A 23,741-nucleotide genomic window follows, 5' to 3' on the forward strand; every position below is an offset into this window, starting at 1 on the left:
CCAGGCCCCTCATCATCTTTGTGGCCCTATCTTTGTGCAGAAGAATCTTCTTCACTCGAGCAGCAATGTCATCAAGTCTTCAGGGAAAAGAGGTTCAGATCAAGTGCAGGTCTCAGTCTGGTGCACCAAGCACTGCGCTCACTCAAAGCCATTCCTACACCACATCGAATCCACTGGTTAACACAGGCGTCAAGACTCCACAACCATGGAGGACATGGCCACCACAGCTCAGATGCTCCAAGCACCACAAAAAAGGGGAGCTGATGAGACAAAGCACAGTACACAAAAGGCAAGGAGTTCTCTGCTCCAAAAAAACCTCCTAACTCTGACACAAACCTTATTCCTGCCAGACTTTTTTTGATGAAGAATTTTTTATTCCATACCATCAAGGATTTAAAAGCCAAAAAGAAATGACTGAACCAGAAAATATATTGTAGAAATGTTGTGCTTCCCGTGCTGGGGCATTACAACAAATGTTTTTCATGTCAGGAAAGAGACACCAGGAAGCAAATTTCCTGTATCTCATGTATCTTTGAATCAGCCACTTGCCAAAAGGATGAGAGTCTTTTTTCCTCCACATAGTGATTACAGGCTATACCCTTCAACCCTGAAATCCTTACCCTGTGTGATACCACTACCAATTGGGATGTGCCAAGCACAGCTGGTACAGTGCAAACCCTGGATCTGCATCTTCCCCTGGACATTTGACTGTCCACCTCCTTGTAGGAGGCTCTCCTCCTCACATACATATTCCTCATGTGAAGATTTACATCCTAGGCACACATGCCAAGCTCAGACTATCAGAATAACTTCAAAAAAAGGCATCTTACAGAATTGCCTCAATTGGAAAAGACCTTTAAGATCATCAAGTCCAATCATGAACCGAACACTGACAAGTCCCCTATGACTAACCCATGTCCCTCAGCACGGTCTACACGACTCTTCAGTCCCTCCAGGGATGGGGACTCCACCACTGCCCTGGGCAACCCCTTCCAATGCCTCAGAACCCTTTCAGCAAAGAAATTCTTCCTCACATCCCATCTCAACTGCCCTGGCCACAACTGGAGGCCATTTCCTCTTGTCCTGTCCCTTGGTCCTTGGTTGAACAGACCCACCCCCACCTCTCTCCACCCTCCTCCAAGGGACTTGCACAGAGCCAGAAGGTCTCCCCTCAGCCTCCTTTTCTCCAGGCTCAACACCCCCAGTTCCCTCAGCCACTCAAGTGTATGAAGCGCTGTCTGACAAAGTAGATGCTGGAAACTCCTGGAGCTGAAGGCGGCTGTGGAGACAGCCTCTGGCAAGCTCTAAGACTAGGGACTGTAATTATGCCTCCTTTTAAATCAGCACAGAACAGTTTGCTTGGAAAAGACCACTACGATCATCTAGTCCAACCTTTATCCTAGCATTGACAAGTTCACCACTAAAGCGTGAATGATCCAGTACATCAGCTTTTGCTTTACACTTCAAGTAACGAAGCAGCTTGTAGCTACTCAATAGATTAAGTACTTAAAATTACACAGCATTCGGGTGCAGCAATCAGCCCCCTGAAGAAACACACGGTGTGCCCTATATTTTTCATCCTATAGTTCAAAGGGAATATGGCTGCTGGCACTATCATAGAGTTATGAATCAAAAGGATCTTCTATATTAAATAAATTCCTGTAAACTGTTACAACCTAATGGTACAAACTGTAAGAAACCTGAGTTTAGTAAATACATCCAGTGTCTTTAAGATGGATACAACAGGCATTTTCATAGAGTCATAGAATAACAGACTGGTTTGGGTTGGAAGGGACCTTAAAGCTCATCCAGTTCCAACTCCCCTGCCATCAGCAGGGACACCTTCCACTAGACCACGTTGCTCAAAGCCTCATCCAACCTGGCCTTCAACACTTCCAGGGAGGAGCAACCACAGCTTCTCTGGCCAACCTTTGGACTCTTTGACTTAACCTTTTTCCACAGTTAAATCAAAGAGTCCATTTAATTGATATTTTGTTCTTACAGCATCTTTCATTTGCAGAGCTACAGCCTTCCCACATACCACACAGCAGCGTTGAAACCTTCAGGATTTACAGCAGAACAACTTCCCTGCCCAGCCACGACCCACGATGGTTAAAACTGGCTAAAACATAAATAGTGGTACAAAGAAAAAAAGAGTTTTAACTCATTTTGTGTAAACAAGCACATTTTCCCTAAAAAGCAGCAGCAGCAGCAAACACTGAATTTAGTGAATTCCCCTAGAAAACCAACAGCCACTTTGTGTCTTTTTGGGTTTTTTTATTATTATATTATTTATTATTATTATTATTATTATATTGATTATTTTATCCCAAGCAAAAGTTTTGCTCACAAGAGTAGCAACCAAAACCTCCAATATTTATATCAGAAACAGGTTTTCTCCTCTTCTGTGTAGTGGCCAAGTTGTCTGCCAGTACTTTAAGATACAGAGGGAGAAGATTTTGAGCTTTAAGAGTAAACCCTCCATTAGCGTCACCTGCAGCATCAGATAAAGCCATCTAAAGCCACCAGCAACACTCTTGCAACAGAACATCAAAGGATCATCATCTCCAGCTCTGAAAGACAAATACCACAGGCTTCTCTTGATATTTACACAGCAGGAGAAACTGTGAGCAACCCAACACACTCCAGCATCCTTGAGTTACATTTAAGGCACAATAGTTGTTCCTCCTTATTGTTTTCTTTCACTGCTTGGGGGGAAAAAACTGGCAGCATGGAAGAGAAACCAACAATAGGACTAAACAAAAACATTTGGGTTTTCTAAAAAGAAATGCCACTGCCCTCAATCTGCTGAGTTTTAGCTTCCTCAGGATCTGTTGGTGCCACAGCATGTCTGAGATATTGGGACTAGCAACCTGGTCTAGTGGAAGGTGTCCCTGCTGATGGCAGGGGGGTTGGAACTGGATGAGCTTTAAAGTCCCTTCCAACCCACACCACTCTAGGATTCTATGATTTGGATGCTGCAGAGTCACCATCAGCCAGAGGAACTCAATATTTAATGAGGTGAGCTCATGGACATCCCATCTGCAGGGGTTAACTGATTTCCCAGCCATGCTGATGTTTCTCATGAAGCTTGTAGGAACTTCATCTCCTTCCTTTTCCCTACCCTGCAAAACCTTCTCAAAGTTGGAGAACAGGTTGGAAAGAAGCAAGATGGGACAGATCCAGTGCCTGATGACTTAAGAAAAGGAGACTTAGGAAGAGAGGCTTGGAGAGCCAGGCTAGAGTTCAAGTGAGTCACCGACCAGGCACCAAGCAGAATCTGCCTCTTGTCTTCTCCACTCCCTCCCATCAGGTGTTCCTATGCATTTAGGAGGAAATTTTTCACCCAGAAGTGTGACACTGGTCCAGGTTGGCCAGAGAAGCTGTGGCTGGTCCTCCCTGGAAGTGCTGAAGGCCAGGTTGGATGAGGCTTTGAGCAACCTGATCTAGTGGAAGATGTCCCTGCTGATGGCAGGGGGGTTGGAACTGGATGATCTTTAAGGTCCCTTCCAACCCAAACCATTCTATGAAATATTTTCTATAGCCGTGACCCCAGCTCTACTGATGGACGTCTCACAAGGTTTTGCTTCAGTCCTTACCACCCTCCCATTGAAAACATCTGCCTGCCTTCCTTTAGAGAGTTCAGTGCAAGCATAAAATCTTCACCAAATGAATTGTTTATTCATCATGGGCAGAGCTGGTGTCAAAGGACCAAAATAAGGGGAGCAGAGCTCTGCAAACCACGCACGGACTCAGAGGCTCAACCTTCTCCTTTCCATGCAGCCCTGCAGACCAAACCGCTCCTCTACCACCACAGTCTGTGTTCAGCTGTAGGAGAAAACACACATGAGCTGAAATGAAAGTAGAATTTCAGACAAGAGCTTAAGAACCAGCACGAGCTGAAAAAGAACCAAACTTTCAGGCAAGTCAATGCACACACACATCCCCCCCAACGGAAAGTGAAGGCAATACTAATAAAGAAGATTCAGCACCGTAATTAAAGAAGTTTTTAGAGTCTTCAAGGTTTTAATTTGAACAGACATCTCTACTATGTTCTCAACGTATCTACAGCAAAGTTTACAGCCACTTTGTATCTGTTTTTCCTCCCCTCAAATGGTTAAACAATTTGAACCATGATTTTTTTTTTCTTCCTCAAATTTGTCACTTCTTTCTGCAAGATATTCAACACCACAGCAGCTGGGATTCTGTACACGTACAGTAGACATCTAACAAACAGCACACAACTCCCAGCCCTGTTATTTATTTCATTAAAAAAAATAAAATAAAATAAAATGAAATAAAAATAAAAATGAGGATTGATGAAAAAGCCAAGTCCAATTAGCAATTCCAGATGTTTGGACAGAAGTGCACTCGTCACTTAAATTTGAGTTAACAGATACATAGCACACATCACACAGTGCTATTTAATATCACAGTTACACAAAAAAAAAAAAAAAACCCCAAAAAGAGTGCTAGTAATAGACTTTTTCCCCCCCCTCATACAGGAACCTGTACACGACAGCACTTTCCAAGGCTTTAGCAAAGCAGGCATCAGACGCCAATACGCTGTTACAGTGCAATTTAAATTATACCATTATGCAACATGGACAATAGTGCACTTCAACTGGTCGCCACATTCAAGAGTTAAATCCATACAATCAAAATATTGAAAGTACATATTCCCTTATGAAAACTGTGCAAGTTAGTTCCTTTTCCCTTTTTTTTTTTTTTTTTTTCCCCTTTTTTTTTTTTTTTTGGTAAATGGCAGAGTGTCCACATTGATTGACCCCAGAGTTTGGGGAAGAAGGAGGAAGGGAGGGGAGGGGGCCCTCAGTATCCAGCTTATTACACAAATAGCTATGTGCAAAAGAGCAGAAAGCAGGGGTGTCAGGAAAAGTGTAAGGCAGTGTTGGATTGAAGAGCCAGAGCTGGGCACTGCCACAGTGCTTACAGCTCAAGGAGATGCAGGGAACCTGCAAAAAAGGGTGTCAAGTGACTTCACGGGGCAGAATCCAGCAGATACCCCCCTCTAAGAGGAAGCAAGCTGATCACCGATATTAAATATGTGAATAAATACAGTGGACATGCAGGTACACAAAGAACTAGAGTGCTCTGGTGTGTATCACCACTATTCACCAGACTGGTGCCTGGGAAGCACTGGGAATTTAAAGGTTAAAAGAGAATGTGCAAGTAGCCTGACACAAGAGGTCTGTGAACTGTTTTCTCCCAGGACGACCTCCAAGGGTCCACACATCTTCTCTCAACTCAACCAGGACTGCTCCAGGTAACGTCCCATGGAGGTGATTATTTGCAGGTTAACTTAAACCTCCAGCTCCTGCTGTTTGCAGTGAATACAAGGTGATGCATGGCAGAGGAATTGGGGAAAAACCTGCTGGGGCTGCCCAGAAACGGTGGCATTTTCACATAAGGATCCACATTCCCACTAAGCCAAGGCAAGCTCACAGCACTTGGGTGTGGATTCAGTCCTGAAACACAAGTGGAGGATGAAATGCCAGCTCAGAGAGAATTTTCTGCCTTTTGTTAGCTTTTTCAGACAGTTACCCCATTTCCTCAGATGCCTGCAGTTTGCATGAGACTCCAGAGCAGCCAGGCAATTAGATTTAACAAAAACAACCCAACAAACAAACCTCTTTGCTTCTATTATTTAGCTCAATATATAATTACTATGTTAGGAAATTACATAACCTTTAAGTGTGTTTTATGTATAGCCTATTATGGGGGGAAAATAGTGCCTTTGACTCCTTCCCATCTGGTAAGTGATAATGTATTTTAGATGTACAGGAACAGTAGAAATTCTGAATTGGACAGGGATACAACATCTAGGTGGGTGCAGATCCCACAGACATCATTTTAAAGGGTGAGTAATAATCTTAAGGGCTTACATTTGCTCCAGAAGCCAGTGTTTGGAGGTGAGAGGAACTTGTGCCTCCCCTGTTACGTAGTACAGATCACCAGCCACCCTGAGCAGCATTCCCTATGTCAGGCTTGATTTAGTGAACAAGACTGTGGCTCTCCAAACCTAAAAAGGAATTGGTATTTCAAGTGTGTGTGTGTGTGTGTGGGGGGGTTGTTTGGGGGGGAATTCTTCTTCTGCATTAAGTGAATAACTGTTTAAAAGGGATCTTTTAATTTTTTTTTTAAGCCAGATGACTTTAGGACTAAGTTTAAGTTACCCAAGAAGAAAATCATTAAGGAAATAAGGACTTAAGCAAAAGGTATTAAGGTAGCACTTAATCACTATCACATAATTTTATATAGTTTCCTTGGTTATAGAACTTTTTTTAAGAATATATTTAGTGGTTACATGATTTTCACAGATTACTTTCCAGATACTTCTACTTCAACTCAAGATCCTCCAATGTCACATATATCTACCCATCTTTATATGAAGTGGCTTTTAAATAAAGGCAGCTTCACTCCAAAGCAGCATAAATTGTCACAGAAGCTCAACACTTTCCAGAGATCAGTGCTGACCTAACGCAGCTCCATTCATTTCAGTAAAAACCAGGCTAACAGCAAGCACCTTTTAAGATAATCCCAGCCACATGCTCTGTTATTAATTCAAGTCTTCTCAGTCATGTACAGCTACCAAAGGAATCAAGCTGAACAAGTGTCTAGGTGAGTTAATATTTCAGATCCACTTTTATCTGTCTTTTTAAAGGAAGGGGAAAAAAAAATCTCTAAGAAAAACTGATTTCATAAAAAGAGCAGATTGCAGCCACAGAAACACAAAGAACAGCTACAAATTACAAAGTTACTTGGAAAAAAAGCTTATCCCTAAAGTCTTTAAGCAGTTTGAGCAGCTACAATCTAAACTATTAGCATTTTTGTAGTGTGATGGCCTCTTAATCTGCAGCAGCTACTTGATATGTTAGATCACCTTAACTCCCAACTTCTGCTTTTGATGTTTCACAAGACATTTAGTAAGAGCATAAGAGGAAAAAGCACACCAGGCAGAGCAAAAGTGTTTTGTTGAGCTGTAGATTAAGCACTGCTCTTGCACTCTAGCAATGCTGTGAACCTGTTCAAACGTACAAAACCAGGCAGGGCAGCCTGAAATTTCAAGTAGGCAGCTTGGCTCTAGTTAAAAGGACAGCTCTGAGCCACTGTTTTGCAAGTGAACACCTCTGCCAACTACTTAAACCTTTTTGTTTTCCAGGTAGAATAAATACATTTATTCCTTAGGACATATTTGTCCACGATGGATAATTCCACCTGAAGGCCATGGCTTAAACATTTAGCAGCAGCATCTCTACTTCAGTTCTGTATTGCACTGAAATTTCTAGCTCTGGTTTGGTATTCAAAACTTACTGCTCCCAAGCCAATGCTTAACACACAAAAAAAACCCCCAACAAACAAGTGTTAGATGTGAAGGCTACTGAGAGTATCATATAAACTGGCAGAATCTAAAGTTAGATTATGCCATTTTCTATTCTTTTTTTCTAGGAAACCACCTAAGCTGCCTTACTCACTCTTGGAGAGAAAAGGTGCTTTCAGACAAAATGCCTTTACCTGTCTATACATAACTTCATATTTTGATCCTGCTGAGCATTTACAGAGTTCAACAAAATCAGGAAAAAGTCCCCCCCCAAAAAATGTCAAACATCCTGTCTCTTGGCCCATCCTAATCATCCACAGAGTTGGGTGGAGGGAAGAGTTCCAGCTTCTGCTGACACTGTACACAATTTTGAGACGGAAAAGCTGCCAAGAGAAGTCACTATGCCCAGTTGTGTATGTCTTCTGTAAACAAAACAGAAATCCCTCCCAAAAAGCAGGGAGGTACATAGTGTAAAGTGAAGGTTTCAGCAGCAGGAGGACTGAGGGTCAGCTGCACCCAGAGGGCTCTGCAATACATGCACTTCCCATGTTTAGTCTTTTAACATAAAGGGGACTGGAAAGGAAAGACCTGAGGCAAAGCCCTGCCAGCTCACAGGTTCTCCTGCATCCTATCATTTGTTTCCATCTCTGCTAGCTGCCTCCTCAAGGCATTAACCTTGGCCTGAAGTTCCTTGTTGTATTTTATAATGTTGATCATTTCTTCCTGGGCTTCATCTAGGAACTTGGAAGGCCTGTTCCATCGAAGAAAGACACCTGAAAGACCAGAGATGGCACAAGTCAGAAGAGTTTCTTGTTACGAGGAGGAAACGTTATTCATATTCCATCAGCTCTCAAGTAATGTGCATACAGTTTACACATTTCTTCCCCTCCTTCCCCTCTAAATATCATTTAGAGGCAGTTACCCTCCTCTTCAAGTTCACCATTCTATTAAACAAGGTTATAAAAAAAAAAAATAAAAAAAAAATGAAGTGTTTCAATCCTTTTTTTCCCCTCATACACTGATCAGACCAATCCATATTCAGCCTCCACCCTGTCATGCTTGCTTCACTAATTAACTCATCAGCGTACATGGGATGGAGAAAGTTTCTGTAGCAGGGAACCTACAGCAAATAGATTATCCTGGCTGACACAGTTGGTAATGGAGAGAGGGAAGTCTTGGTTGATACAAAATAAAACCCTTAGGTTTACACAACACCTATAAATTAAGCTGGATTACTGCAGAAATACCGTGCTAAGAAGTTAAATGGTACTAGGAAGGCTCCCTGGCAAAGAGTAACATGTCACCAAACCTTAGAAGGAGAAAACATTACACCTCTGGGGATGGTACATGCCAAAAATATTTTGGAACAGATTTCAAAGGGAGTGAGATCATCAGCACCTGAGACAGACTAAGCACAGAGCAGACACAACAGGAGTGAACACTTAAGAAGTTTTACAATTATCCACAAAATATAGGTTGCCTGTAAGAGAAGAAGCAAGCCTGGCTTACCTTCCCAGAGCTGCAGGCTCTGCGGGGCAACGGAGGGCCAGATGACAAGGCTGTTGGCCTCAAAAAGAGGATTTTGGAATTTGCTCAGCTCTTCAGACCTGTTCACCCAGGACCACAGGGACATAGTCTTTTGTGGCAGTTTCAGTTTAGACCTAACAAATCCACAGGAAGGAGTTAAGCTTTCACTTTTATACTGTAAAGACTCGTTTTGTTAGGATCCCACAGACTAGAATGCTCCAAGCTTTCCCGTGTGCTACTAACCCAGGCAGTTCAGACTAATCCCTTCAATACCTCTCACCAACATGGCACAGGGTGTAAACCTGAAGTGATTTACTCAACAATTAGTTTCAAAGAAAAGATGGGGAAATAACACTTGTAAGTTGGGTGGAAGCTACCTGCCTTCTGTCCAGATGAAGAATTAGTCATCTAATGGGGCCCACAAGGAAGCTGGGGAGGGACTTTTCATAAGGGCAGTTAGTGACAGAACAAGGGGTGATGGCTTTAAACTGGAAGAGGGGAGATTGAGATGAGATGTGAGGAAGAAATTCTTTGGTGTGAGGGTGGTGAGACACTGGCCCAGGTTGCCCAGAGAAACTGTGGATGCTCCTCCTTGGAAGTGTTCCAGGCCAGGTTGGATGAGGCTTTGAGCAACGTGGTCTAGTGGAAGGTGTCCCTGCTGCTGGCAGGGGGGTTGGAACTGGATGAGCTTTAAGGTCCCTTCCAACCCAAACCATTCTATGATTCTGTGATCTCTCCAAAATGGCTTGACTGCCAGGTTTTGAAAGGGATTGAATTCCTGTGATAAGACAGAGCTGGTAGGTCTGCATCAAGGAAGGATCATCGTGCAATTCTCATAGTACATCAAAGCCACATTACTGCTGGAATTGGACAATGGGCACGTCTGATTAGGTCCCTCTGGTGGCAGGAAGCATCAGAGCACAGAGAGAAATCAGTGCTGTCTTCCTGGGTCAAACCCACCTCCAGGAGTTACACAGGGGTCTCTAATTCCTTAGATTCTAGCAAATCTCATTCTGCTTGCACTGCCAAATTGAACCACCACTCAGGCAGGAGATTCACCATCCCTGTGAACGCTTCAGACAGCACAAGCTTAACATCAGACTTCAAACATTTTCTGTGCTCACAGGGTGACATGTTCAGATGTGACAAGCAGGTTACTACACGTAACAGTCAATACTCTTTCAAATTTCATCTTATTGGTTTCAAGTCTAACTTGGTTTTGCAGATGACCAGCTCAGCAGCCCTGCTGAAGACAGATGAATCTCTTCTAAGCTAAGATTACTTAAAGGGCAGAGAAGAAGTTTTAAATTGCTTTCCATATCTGTAATGTCAGCGTTGTTTTCCCTTTTTACTCATTCAGGGGTCTTCAGTTAAGCAAGAGACCATCAGACCTGGTCTTACTGGAGTCAGGAGTCCTGGGAACTGAACTGCCAAATTCAAAACAGGAATCTAAACTTCTCTGGCAGCTGCCATCTGTGATGGGAGGCTCCCATCCTCCCAGGCTCCACCCTGTTTACTACTCCTAGCAGACCTACTCAGGGCATGCCTAGAGTTGCCCCACTGGTACAGCACAGCATCTAACCCAGGCTAAGATTGAGAAGCTGGGTGCTGGTCTGCTCAAGTACCTTCAACACCACAAGCTTGTAAGCAAGCTCAGCACAGGCCTATCATTACCTGCCAAGGTAGACTCCAGCAGAACACAGTCCCAGCTGCTTCCTTTCAAAGATGCACGAGCATCCACCTGAGAGTTCAGAACTTCAGCCACTGCAGACTGCCAATCACACTTCTTCACATCACAGGTTACAACTGGAAGGATTTTTTGTCCTTCTGTTAAAGTTATACCACTGCATAGCCAAAAAGACCTCAAATCTAATCGTGATGTTCAGAGCCAAACATGTAAAGCTTTTGCCAACATGTAACTGTGAGGCAGATCCTTCTGACAGAACATCTTCCATGGTTTCCACTTTCAGCAGTTAATGGATGATGCAAAAACCAAAGCTTTCCTTTCCTGGGGATGTCAGGACCACCAGGCTACAGAGCCATGTTCCTCACTGACATGGTTAAGAACCAGACATTCCAGCTTTGGCCTCTGACTGCCTTGACCTTCTCCTCCAAGCATGGACAAGTTTGCTTCCCACATGTATGACTCGCATCACTGTCTTACTCTAGCTGTTTATTCTTTTATGGAAAGAGTTTCTCCCTAAGAGACTATATAAACTGGTGATGGGTGGAGAATTTTCAAGGCCACACAGGGAAATAGAAAAGACAGTCCAAGGTATTAGCTTGGACTTGGAGAAGCTGAGAGCTGGGACTATTCAGCCTGGAGAAAAGAAGACTGAGAGGGGATCTTATCAAGGTCTATAAACATCTGAAATGTGGGGGCCAAATGGATGGGGCTGGGCTCTTCTCGGTGGTGCCCAGTGACAGGACAAGGGGCAATGGGCACAAACTGGAACAGTGGAAGTTCCAGACAAACATAAGGAAAAACAACTTTACTGTGAGGGTGCCAGAGCCCTGGGACAGGCTGCCCAGAGAGGGTGTGGAGTCTCCATCTCTGGAGATGTTCCAAACCCACCTGGACGCTTTCCTGTGCAACCTGATCTGGATACCTGCTTTGTCAGGAGGGTTGGACTGGATGATCTCCTGAGGTCCCTTCCAACCCCCACCACTCTGTGGGTCTGTCATTCTGTAATTCTACTCCCTGACCAAGCCACAGATTGCTTCAGTCACAATGTCCCACTTGTAAGAGTGACAAGCTCCCTAACATTGCAGCAGACCACATAACTGCAACCCATCTGTGCTAGGGGAAACCACATAAGCACCCTCACCCTTCTTCAAACCAAGAGTTTGAGGTTTTTTGGTCAGATACAGCCCAATATTTAAAGGGTTTGAAGCAAACATCCTCACCCACCTTTCATTTTCGTTGTTTCCCAGGAAAGTCCCAAACTGTGAAGCGTAAGCATGTTCAAAGAGCATAATGAGGAACTGTTCATTGAATTCAAAAGAGCAAGGGAACTGACGAAGGATTTGCCACACACAGTCCAAAAAGAGGAGAAAAACTGGGGCCTCCCATTTCTGCTTGCTGTTTGAATAGGCTGATTGGGCACAGCGCTGCTGAAAAGGGTGACCAGCCTACACGTAAGAATCAGAGAGAGAGAGAGAGAACATCACACACAGAGGAATGGGATGTGAGTACATGTAGCAAAAAGACTTCAGAGCTAAGTTCTCTTCATGCAACTATGCTATTATTATTTTTTCTATGACTGACTTTGTTAAGCATTCAGTAACAAATTGCTAGTAACCATGACCAACTTTGCTGCCTTTTATCAAACAGCCCCGTATTTGATCGGAGATTTTTACCAAGAACAAACTGGTGTCAGTGCACTGAAGATCCAGGCTGAGGATATTATAGTTGCAAGAGTACAAAGAGTAGAACTTAAGGTTTTGTTGTTTAGTTTGTTTTCAGCATCTCCTATGAGGACAGGTTGAGAGAGTTGGGGCTGTTCAGCCTGGAGAAGAGAAGGCTCCGGGGAGATCTTCTAGCGGCCTCCCAGTACCTGAAGGGGTTCCAGGAAGGCTGGGGAGGGACTTTGGACAAGGGCAGGGAGTGACAGAACAAGGGGAAATGTGTTTAAACTGAAAGAGGGGAGGTTTAGATTAGATATTAGGAAGAAGTTCTTCACTGTGAGGGTGGTCAGAAACTGGAACAGGTTGCCCAAGGAAGTGGTGGATGCCCCCTCCCTGGAAGTGTTGAAGGCCAGGCTGGATGAGGCTTTGAGCAACGTGGTCTAGTGGAAGGTGTCCCTGCTGATGGCAGGGGGGTTGGAACTGGATGATCTTTAAGGTCCCTTCCAACCCAAACCATTCTATGATTCTAGTCTGAACAGTGTTCTCTAACGAGATGTTCACCCTGAACACACAAAACAGGCAGTTCCCCAAAACCAAAAAGCTATCGTGAGAGGAAGAGGCCACATGAGTGCCAGGGGTACAAATGACTCAGTTAATGATGTTGCTTTTAGGACAAAAGGCCATTCACACTAAGCAAGGCTGCAACAAGGCCCAACCTGTCTGCTGCCTCTCAGGCTATTTCTCAATAGTACTGTCACTGGAACAGATTGGCATTTTGTCCATAGGTATTTCTTACCTGTAGCCACTCCCTCACAACAAGAGATTCAAAGCCACGTATGGTCCTGCACCTTGGATCCAAGATAATCTGTGCCAGAGAAGTTACCTGGAGTGTGGAATCCGTTCCTTCAGTCCCATGGACTAACACTGATGCACCTTCCCTGTGAATGAAAAAGGTGGAAAGGATTAAGAGTGTGAATGAGCAGAACACATCCCAAGGACACATGCATCCCAACGAATGCCAATGTGTCCCATGGACACCAGTGTTGCTACCTTGAGGTTTTTCTGGCTCTTTACCCCTTCCTCCCACCCATAAGCTTATTCCCCACCCTGCATGGAAGCACATCACCTTCTCCACCTGGATCCTCACCAACACTATCTAGAGTTCTACATCATTTAAGGCTTAGATTCTTGCTAAGCATTCTAGAAATCCAGAACCTTTGCCACGCTGACCAAAGATGTGCAGCAAAATCTCTTTTGTGATGCTGAACTAGTACTCCTCTGAGTTATAGCATGGAAATGCACCTCAGAATTTATTTGTGTCACTTATTGTTTTGCTAAATACTCTGGAATATTTCCATAAGCACTGCAATGAAGACACACCATCCCTCCAGATGCTCTGCAAAACAATACTATGAGGTTCTTGCTCAAACCTGGGCTTAATTGCATTTGGACCTCAATTAGGATTTACTGCAAGCAAAGTAAGACAATATGCCAGTTCAGGAGAAAGACAGAAAGAGAAGGTAGAGCTTGGCCTCCAGAAAGGCAGCAGAGTTACTGTGCTGAGCAAGGAAGCTTGTCAAAGAGCCAAGCACAAAGGCTTCTCAACCACGAGCCAGCACAAGTGAATCAGCAGAACAATGTGAGTGAGGAGCAGAGGCAGCACGGAGAGTTTGGGACAGGAAGATTTTGCACATTGCTAGGGGCCCACGTGCTGTCACTCCCCACGCTGCCCAGGACAGCTGGTTCCCTCCCCTCTTCCTTCATCCTAGGCTATGTCTGGATACAATATCAGAATCTCATCCACGTGCTCCTGAAGGAAGGCCCAGATGGTATGAAATGACATTCCTTCCCAAACCTTGACCCAACGTCTCACTTGTGCCAACATTCTTACACCCAGAAAGGAAATGAACTGCAGGTTGTGTCTGTTTCTGCGCAGAGGTAATGTCATGAGGATGGAGCCAGGCTCTTCTCAGTGATGCCCAATGGTAGGACAAGGAGCAATGGGTGTGAGCTGGAACACAGGAGGTTCTGCTTAAACTTGAGAAGAAACTTCTTTACAGTGAGGGTGACAGAGCCCTGGGACAGGCTGCCCAGGGAGGGTGTGGAGTCTCCTTCTCTGGAGACATTCAAGACCCACCTGGACACCTTCCTGTGTGATCTCATTTAGGTTCCTGCTCTGGCAGGGGGATTGGACTGGATGATCTTTTGAGGTCCCTTCCAATCCCTGACATTCTGTGATTCTGTGAGGTAAGCAGCAAAGTGTGGGTGAGAAAGATCAATCTACAAAAACATGAAACCCTGCAGACATGGCTTATTTTTTGAAGCAAAAAGCATAAAAATCTATACTTTAAACACTGCAGCATCTTTGCCTATAATCTTATGTCTAAAACAAACCCAGTGCCTCTACCATATAGATAATCTTCCTCTCCTTCTCTCATAATGCTATTTTCACCTTCCATCTTCCTGGCCTTAAGATCTTGAAGATGCTGCAAGATCTGTCCCAGCCATTCCCCCCCTGCAGCCAATATAACTGACCCACCCTTGTCAGCTCAGCTACAATCTCCAGGCTCAGGATGAGGTGGGCCAAGGACCAATGCTAAGCTGGCCTGCCACAGTTTCAGGTAAACAGAAAAAGCAAAGCTGAGGTTAAAAATGATGAAATTGTCCACTGTCCTAACAAGCCAGAAGAGTTTCATCACTGATCTTTCTCATTATACACACGTGGGAAAGAATTGTAGATAAAACTATCGATCAAGAGCAATTTTCTATCACAGTCAATAACTAAACAAGCACTGTCAGTGCTTTTAAAAAGCACAGCATCTCATTTTTTAATGCAGTAATGCTGTTTGTTACCAATGAGACTGCATTTCAGCCTCCTTGTTTATCTGTAGAACACATTCCCTAGCTGCTATGAAAAGTTAGGTTTGCCCTGAGCTTTGAGAAGAGCTTTCCTCTCTCAAAGCCACTAAGAAATCACATTTCAACCCCAGCATTTGGTCTCACAAACCCTGGCACCTGATAGCTAATGTTTGCTCCCCAGCCTGAGGTCTGAAGCCAAGTTAGCTAAGTCAGCAGTATTTATTAAAGAAATGTCAGGTTAAAAGAGGTCACAAGCACTTATAAGGGATGAACAGGATTGCTTAGATAGGACTTTGGGCATAAAAAATTCAAGAGGAAAAAAAAATCACTGGACCAATTCCTGGGGAAAACAAGGAAATGCCATTGTTTTAATGTCTAGAAGTGAGGTACTGGAAACTTTCAGCTGAAAAAACCCCTCTTTTTTAAAAACCAAACCCCTCTGTGTCCTCACTTTACTAGGCTACCAAACACCATTTCAGATGGGCACATTCTAACCTAAATCTTCAATAAAACTAATTAAATTAGATTGCTTGCATCAGATGTAGGAATATACCTTAACTACATGATCTAATACCTATTCTTAGACAAGATTTCCTCCTTCAGGCTTGTACTTCTAAAAATGTAAACATGATTTACTGAAGGAACATTCCTTAACCATGATGAAACAGTATCTTGCATGGGTACCAGCAAGCCATTTCAGTGGCCAGTTACTGATACTTAAAGTGGAAACAGCGGCATTTAACAAGAAATCTGTAACCAGTGAATGAAAAACTCACAACAGAAGGACATGGACCTACTGGAGCGAGTCCAGAGGAGGCCATGAGGATGATGCAAGGGCTGGAGCAGCTCTGCTGTGAGGACAGGCTGAGAGAGTTGGGGCTGTTCAGCCTGGAGAAGAGAAAGCTCCGGGGAGACCTTCTAAGGGCCTCCCAGTACCTGAAGGGGCTACAGGAAAGGTGAGGAGTGAATTTGGCCAAGGGCAGGGAGTGACAGAACAAGGGGTGATGGTTTGAAGCTGGAAGAGGGGAGAGGGAAATGAGATGTGAGGAAGAAACTGTTTGGTGTGAGGGTGGTGAGACACTGGCCCAGGTTGCCCAGAGAAGCTGTGGATGCTCCTCCCTGGAAGTGTTGAAGGCCAGGTTGGATGAGGCTTTGAGCAACGTGGTCTAGTGGAAGGTGTCCCTGTTGCTGGCAGGGGGGTTGGAACTGGATGATCTCTAAGGTCCCTTCCAACCCAAACCACTCTGGGATTCTACAATAACTTTCTGAGAAAGATTTACCTATCGATACACTGAGCAGCTAGACAAGCTGCAGTGAGTATCTCCTTGATGTGAGTCAGCCAGTTGGAAGCTTCCAGTTTACTGAGCCAGCGGTCCATATTGTGCGACTGGTCATTACAAGCTTCCACAAGTTTGATGAGACTTTCCTGCAGAATATTAAACCTTTGGGAAAAAGAAAATATTACTGAAAACATAAGCAGTGACACAGCAACCAGGACAAGACACTTACACAGAAATACACTGATTTCAAAAATAAAGCACCATTTATATGCAGTTATTTCAAAAAGTCTGACCCTGGAGAAGTCGCATCTCCTCATTCAGCAACCTGCTTTCACTGGTAATGCCAAATCATGGCTAACTGTCAGTAGAATATCACTCTTTGGACATAAATAGTCTCCTGTCTTTCAAAAGAAATTGCTATAAAAGGCATGACAACTGTACAGCCTCTTCCAGGCTTCTTTAACAGGTTGCCCAAGGAAGTTGTGGCTGCTCCTCCCTGGAAGTGTTCAAGGCCAGGCTGGATGAGGCTTTGAGCAACCTGGTCTAGTGGAAGGTGTCCCTGCTGATGGCAGGGGGGTTGGAACTGGATGAGCTTTAAGGTCCCTTCCAACCCAAACCATTCTGTGATTCTATGATTCCTTATCTCACCTGAACTCTGTGTGTGTCCAGCCACACTCTCCGTGTCAAATGTGTTTCAGTAGTTTCATTCTCATTACCAAATACAAGCGAGATGCAACCTGGCATGGACATTAGCAAGTGTCAGCCAAGCTTCAAGTGGTGCACCTGCATTCTCTGTACTACACCAGAAGTTTTGGGGGAGTTTTAACCTGTGGAGCTGCAAGAGTAATCTGAAAACCATCCCTCACAAGGACACAACTCCACTGTAATGCAGAAAACTCTAAACTACACTCAGCTTCTCAATATAGAACCACACTAAGATTATTTTGGCTAATTTCTTCAGAATGTAAGAAAAATGGGGGGGGAAGAGAACATTTTGTATCACTTCTGTATTTGTTGCATCATGTCCTCAAGCCCTGGAAAGCTGGTGTTCAGCATGCAGCTGATAAAAACCAGATGCTGTTCTGATCTTGTTTCACACTCTGCCTTCCAGGGGCACCAAACTACTGATGGATCAGACACCACTTAATGCTGATTCCAGCGTGTGCTGAGGTCTAACAGAGGATGCAACCAGCAGATTAGACCTCAGAAAAGCTGACAAAGCCAGCATGAGATATTAGCATGAGATATTTAGTTTTCACATATTGTAGTTTATTCATCCCTCTCTATCTGATACTTATATCCACCTGTAAAATAATCAAACATGAAATTTAAGTCCATGTACAATTTTTAGAAGGAAAACCAAATACTTCAAAGCAACAGCCAGGAAATTCCTTGCATTAGCTCCTGAAGAGAGTGATGACAGGAGTGACTGCTTTCCAATAGCTCCAGTAACATTACTGCATGCCTGTGTAGAAAGATTCCTCAAAACTCAGCTTAAGAGCAGTTGAACAAGGTCAGACTAAAAATCTATTTAACTTAGTAACTTGTCTCCAAATGACCAAACAATCTTAGATGTCCAGAGCAAAAGTACTGGAGAAGAGGAGTGTGACTGCCACAGAACAAATCCTCACCTCCAGAAACTTCCTGGCAAGGGACTCGCTCATTCCTGTGCACCACTGCAAAGGGGAACACAGGAAGGCTGGAGTACAAATATAGATGGTCTGAGAAAGAGATGGCACAGGGAGATTGCCTGATGTCTGAAACCTGCAGCAGGTTGTTCAGAACAAGGAACCTAACACAGCTTTCCAAAGCCAAAGTACCTTTATTACTCACATACCCTGATTTTGCCAAAAAAGGAACATGACTGTTGACAGAAGCCAGAACACACAGCTCCTTCTTACAGAAACAAATACTTTATGGATCCAGAATGGTTCTACCAAAGCAACCCTACAAAGCCAAGCACAGAGAAGAGCCTGTATGATTTCACCCACCTTTCAATACATTTGTGAATCCTCCTCCACTGGGGATAGTGTGCTTCTTGTTCAAAGCCCCCTCCTTTGGCCCTGGCCTGCTGGGCAACGTTCAAGGACCTGGTATCAATGATGTAGCCACGCTTGCCAGGCCGTAGTGTGGCGTTAATAAGCTTCTCATCTTCTTTACACCGTCTCCCATTTGTACCTGTAAGAGGCTGGCTACTTCGCATCATGACCTGCAGACACAAATAACCATGGATTAGGCATTGGAAAAGGACATATTTAAGATTGAAAGGCACCAACCTCTTGAGCTCCAAGCCAAGAATGGAGATTTAAACTCACTATGCAAAGGACACCCCTTCACTAGAGGATTTGTGTCTCCAGAGAAGGGCAATGGAGCTGGTGAAGGGTCTGGAGCACAAGTCTTATGAGGAACAGCTGAGAGAACTGGGGGTGTTTAGCCTGGAGAAAAGGAGGCTGAGGGGAGATCTTCTGGTTCTCTCCAACTCCCTGAAAGGAGGGTGTAGAGAGGTGGGTCTTGGCCTCTTCTCCCAAGTTACAAGCAATAAAAAAAAAAGAGGAAACAGCTTCAAGTTGCACCAAGGAAGGTTTAGATTGGACATAAGGAAAAATGTCTTCACCAAAAAGGATTGTCAAGCATTGGAAGAGGCTGAGCAGGGAAGTGGTGGAGTCCCCATCCCTGGAGGTATGTAAAAGATATGTAGGTATGGTGCTTGGGGACATGGTTTTGTGCTGGACTTGGCAGTGTTTGGTTTACAGTTGGTCTCTATGATCTTAAAGGTCTTTTCCAACCAAAACAATTCTATGATTCTGTTTCTTAGGAGTCTGTAAATGCAGACACCAAACTGATGCATTAGATCACTGGGGCTCAACGCCAGGCACGGGGAACCACTCTCTAGAGACACATGCTGCTGAAATTCACACAGAATGCTCCTGCTTTCCATTACAACTTGGGTCATCATAACAATGAGCTTATGGGAGTGTGATAGCTCAACCTTAACAAGCCTCCTCTATCAGTTTAGGGGTAAAATTCAAGTGGGGCCCTCCTGAATCTCCAGCTCTTCTCCGTGGAGTTACACCAGCAAGTGCAGCTCTCAGCCCACCGTATGTCCTACTTCCACCTGCCTCACATTTGATCCATCATGTCTGGACACAGACAAGCAATGTCCTGATCTGCACTCCCTGATGCACAGAAACTTCTCTCTAGTTCTCCCTACAGCTGCTGTTCTCCCTTGTCCTGAGTCCTTCAGTTCTTTCAAGTACAATCCCTGGCAGGGACTGTATTTATTTAAAAAACAAACTAGAAGTCCTTGAATTGAGTAATCATTTGGCAAGCAACTTTCTAAATTACAGATGTCTTCTTAGAGGCTTTATCCCTTTAATTATTCTTGTAGTATCATCTTTGTGAGCCACTGAAGTGGCTTCCAAGCTGCTGGCTCCTTTACAAACCAACATTTTCAGGATTATCATCTTTAAAGTCTCTTCCCAACTCTTTTTTCTTTAAACACTCGAGTCATTCACATGTTAAAGGTGCCTCTTAGGTACAGTTTTACCCAATGGTTAGACTAATAAACCTTAGGTCCACAGATTTATAAGCTGAGACTTCTCTTTAGTAAATACCTTTCAATTCAGAAAGCATCCCAGCAGCTCAGATGATAACTAAAAATGTGAGGGCAGCCAGTCAGCAACCCCAACTACGCCTGAGAACTCGGAGTCAGGAGAGCAATGTGACAGACAGCATTACTGTCACAAGTTCAAGCACTCTGAGCCAAATGCTATTATATCTCACACTCGAAACATGCACAACTCAGAGAAATAATTGAACAAATCTTCCTTCAATAGCTCTCCATCAAGCTGAGAAAAAGCAGAAGACATGAGTGTTATGAAGTTGGTGGATGGCTGATTTTAAAACAAAAAAACCCCAAAACACTCCAAAGGAAGTATGAATTCAGACTAGACATCCTCTAATTCAGGGCTTACAAATCTTGGCAACAGGAGGTGAGAACACATTAGAGCATTTGACTCAGAAGCCTGGATCAAGTTTACAAGCCGCAGGTTGGATTATCCCAACACCCTCAGAACTGGTTACCTCAGCAAGAGATACAAAGAGTTACTCAACAATTTCATAAAGTGCATTTCTTTAATTACAGTGGATCAGCCACTCAACTAGATTTTGGCTTGTTGAGAGGTGGTAAAGTCTGTGTAACAGCAAGAATTTGGTACTTCTGGAATCTGTTACACTGACAGGCTTGGGGAACAGATTGTTCTGATCGCTCGTTCAACAGTTGCACAGCAGAAGTGGTGCTGGCTCTGGGCACACTTGCTGTCATCATGACTCTGTAAGGAAGGAGGCGGCCCACCACCCAGAGACAGGACAATGTGGTTTCTGCCATCCTTTCAGCATGAAGTCTCTTGGCAGACAAAGCAAGTAAGGGTGCCAGCAGTGGCTTTACAAGTCTCGTCTTGTTCTTACTACTGTGAGCGAGCTCATGCCACGTACGCTCCCAAACAAGCAGATTAGTTTTTTCTAGGACATAGATTACTCATTCCATCACCCAGAACCAGTTTCATTGCATACACTTAGAATCACAGAATGGTTTGGGTTGGAAGGGACCTTAAAGATCATCCAGTTCCAACCCCCCTGCCATCAGCAGGGACACCTTCCACTAGACCAGGTTGCTCAAAGCCTCATCCAGCCTGGCCTTAAACACTTCCAGGGAGGAGCAGCCACAGCTTCTCTGGCCAACCTGTTCCAGTGTCTGACCACCCTCACAGTGAAGAACTTCTTCCTAATATCTAATCTAAACCTCCCCTCTTTCAGTTTAAACCCATTTCCCCTTGTTTTGTCATTAATTGCCCTTATGAAAAGTCCTTCCCCAGCTTTCTTGTAGCCCCTTCAGGTACTGGGAGGCCGCTATAAGATCTCCCCGGAGCCTTCTCTTCTCCAGGCTGAACAGCCCCAACTCTTTCAGCCTGTCTTCATAGGAGAGGTGCTCCAGCCCTCGGATCATCAATCACTTAATAAGTGAGAAAATAAATATAAGTGAGAAATAATAAGTGAGAAAATAAATCAGTTAATAAGTGAGAAAATAAAACAAGCAGACATCTCATGAACTGTACAAAGTCTAGAGCACAAGTTGGTTTTTTTTCATTAAATGAACAGATTCATTAAATGAACAAATGAAAATCTGTTCATTTAAGTACCACACACTTCCTTCAGGTACAACCATGACTCAAAAGCAGCTTACCATCCCGTTCTTCTTATGATAATAGCTGAGGACTGGGAAGCGACTGCCGTGGCGAAACATGGCAACTTTCCGAAGAGCTTCATCATCGATGGCTTTGGGGACAATGACAACCGGAGGGTAGGAGGGACAGACAGAGAATTCCTTATTGATGCAGCTCAGACGCCATTCGTCTGTCTGAAAAAGATTAGAACATAACAGGCTTTGGGTCAGGAAACAGATTACAACTGTTACAGCATGACATACTAGGGAAGAGGAACTTCCATATTCAGGATAAAGCAAGCACAGAGAATTATTTCTTCACTGTGAGGGTGGTCAGATACTGGAACAGGTTGCCCAAGGAAGTTGTGGATGCCCCCTCCCTGGAAGTGTTGAAGGCCAGGCTGGATGAGGCTTTGAGTAACCTGGTCTAGTGGAAGGTGTCCCTGCTCATGGCAGGGGGGTTGGAACTGGATGATCTTTAAGGTCCCTTCCAATCCAAACCACTCTATGATTCTATATCCATGATCTATTCCATTTCCACCACGTTGTTTGACAGATACTAGGTGTATCCCCACCTAGTCCTTGGAGTAGCCATTTATAGGCCTGTTGACCTATTATTTTCCCCCCCCCATGCTTCTTGATGCTGCCTGCAATCATAATATCTTGTTGCAGATAAAGCTTGTAAGCAATGGAAGAAATTATCAGGTGACTCTGTTTCTTGAGGTGTAGGACCTGAACAACAGTTCCCCCATCTGATTTATACACATCCTCAACAAACAGGACAAAATAAGGGCAAGTGGAAGCCTTCCCTGGAAGTGTTGAAGGCCAGGTTGGATGAGGCTTTGAGCAACCTGGTCTAGTGGAAGGTGTCCCTGCTGATGGCATGGGGGTTGGAACTGGATGATCTTTAAGGTCCCTTCCAACCCAAACCATTCTATGGTCACAAATGGATGATGGTGGCTTTTAAATTATTTCACAGACACAGCAGACAGCATTGTCTGCAGTCCACACAATAGAACTTACTGCATTTGTAGACAGCTTCAATCTCATAGGAAGTAAGAGCACGATATGTCTCTCTCTCTCAGGGAGACCCCAGAACAGAAATTTATTCCTACATGAGCAGATTTAGAGGAAAAAAGGTTGATTTAGATGCAGGTAACACAGGTTCAAATCTCTTTGTGTGCTGAGAGCAGAGTTAGTAACGCTGTCCACAAGACAAAGGTGGCCAAGAAAGGCAAGAATGCCCACCAACTCCAGACAACGAAGCTGCTTTGAAGTTAAAATTACAATTTAACATTTCCAGCTTGGTTCTTTTCTATGGGTTCTGCTTTACACAAAGCACTAGAGATCTTTCATCAAAAGCACCTCCTGGAACCAGCACAGTATCTAAGCCCAAAGGTCTCATCATTAACTCCTGCTATATAATTTGTCAGCTTCCAAGAGCCAAACCCTTGTGAAAGAAGTGCTGAATCTTGGCGCTCTGCACTGGCAGGCACTTGGCACCAGAACTCAAGCTACCTGATATCCAGGGTCAAACACAGGACTTGGCTCCACCTCAGACAAAATCAAAGGTCAACCAGTGGCCTCACTGATGAGATGTCCTCACTCACTAAGTCCAGGCTGGAACAGCTGACACTGACCTAACTGCAGTCATGGAGGGATTGCTGCTTCTGGGTGGGTACCACACCACTGCCTCCTGCATTCAGGACACCATCCAGGTACACCAAATGGCCAAGAGGTGTATGTTTTCCCCAGGGGCACAGAGCAGAGCCTTGCCTAAAGTTTGGCAGGGAACTGAGCTCACTCACAGTCATTAGGGCCACAAAGAAGATGAGGGGCCTGGAGTATCTGCCTTACAGGGAGAGGCTGAGAGAGCTGGGACTGTTCAGCCTGGAGAAGAGCAGCCTGAGAGGGGATCTGATCAATGTCTATCAAGATCTGAAATGTGGGGGCCAAATGGATGGGGCTGGGCTCTTCTCAGTGGTGCCCAGTGACAGGACAAGGGGCAATGGGCACAAACTGGAACAGTGGAAGCTCCAGACAAACTGAAGGAAAAACTTCTTTCCTGTGAGGGGGTTGGAGCCCTGGGACAGGTTGCCCAGAGAGGGTGTGGGGTCTCCATCTCTGGAGATGTTCAAACCCACCTGGACACTTTCCTGTGCAACCT

At 44.4% G+C, this 23,741-nt stretch overlaps 1 protein-coding gene across 1 annotated transcript in view; it reads right to left on the reverse strand.

Annotated features, from left to right (window-relative positions):
- Nucleotides 1-7,741: 7,741 nt before the first annotated feature.
- MTMR9 (myotubularin related protein 9) overlaps nucleotides 7,742-23,741 on the reverse strand; it is a 27,747-nt gene continuing 11,747 nt past the window's right edge. The window contains exons 4-10 of the mRNA XM_010170724.2: nucleotides 21,596-21,769; nucleotides 18,345-18,562; nucleotides 16,354-16,515; nucleotides 13,011-13,152; nucleotides 11,778-11,998; nucleotides 8,849-9,000; nucleotides 7,742-8,112 (exon numbers count right to left, since the gene is read on the reverse strand). Of these exons, the coding sequence (XP_010169026.1) occupies nucleotides 7,949-8,112; nucleotides 8,849-9,000; nucleotides 11,778-11,998; nucleotides 13,011-13,152; nucleotides 16,354-16,515; nucleotides 18,345-18,562; nucleotides 21,596-21,769 (1,233 nt within the window). The 3' untranslated portion in view covers nucleotides 7,742-7,948. The remainder of the gene's footprint in view (nucleotides 8,113-8,848; nucleotides 9,001-11,777; nucleotides 11,999-13,010; nucleotides 13,153-16,353; nucleotides 16,516-18,344; nucleotides 18,563-21,595; nucleotides 21,770-23,741) is intronic.

This window comes from Antrostomus carolinensis, unplaced genomic scaffold, assembly GCF_000700745.2.
Source record: "Antrostomus carolinensis isolate BGI_N321 unplaced genomic scaffold, ASM70074v2 scaffold5606, whole genome shotgun sequence".
NCBI lineage: Eukaryota > Metazoa > Chordata > Aves > Caprimulgiformes > Caprimulgidae > Antrostomus > Antrostomus carolinensis.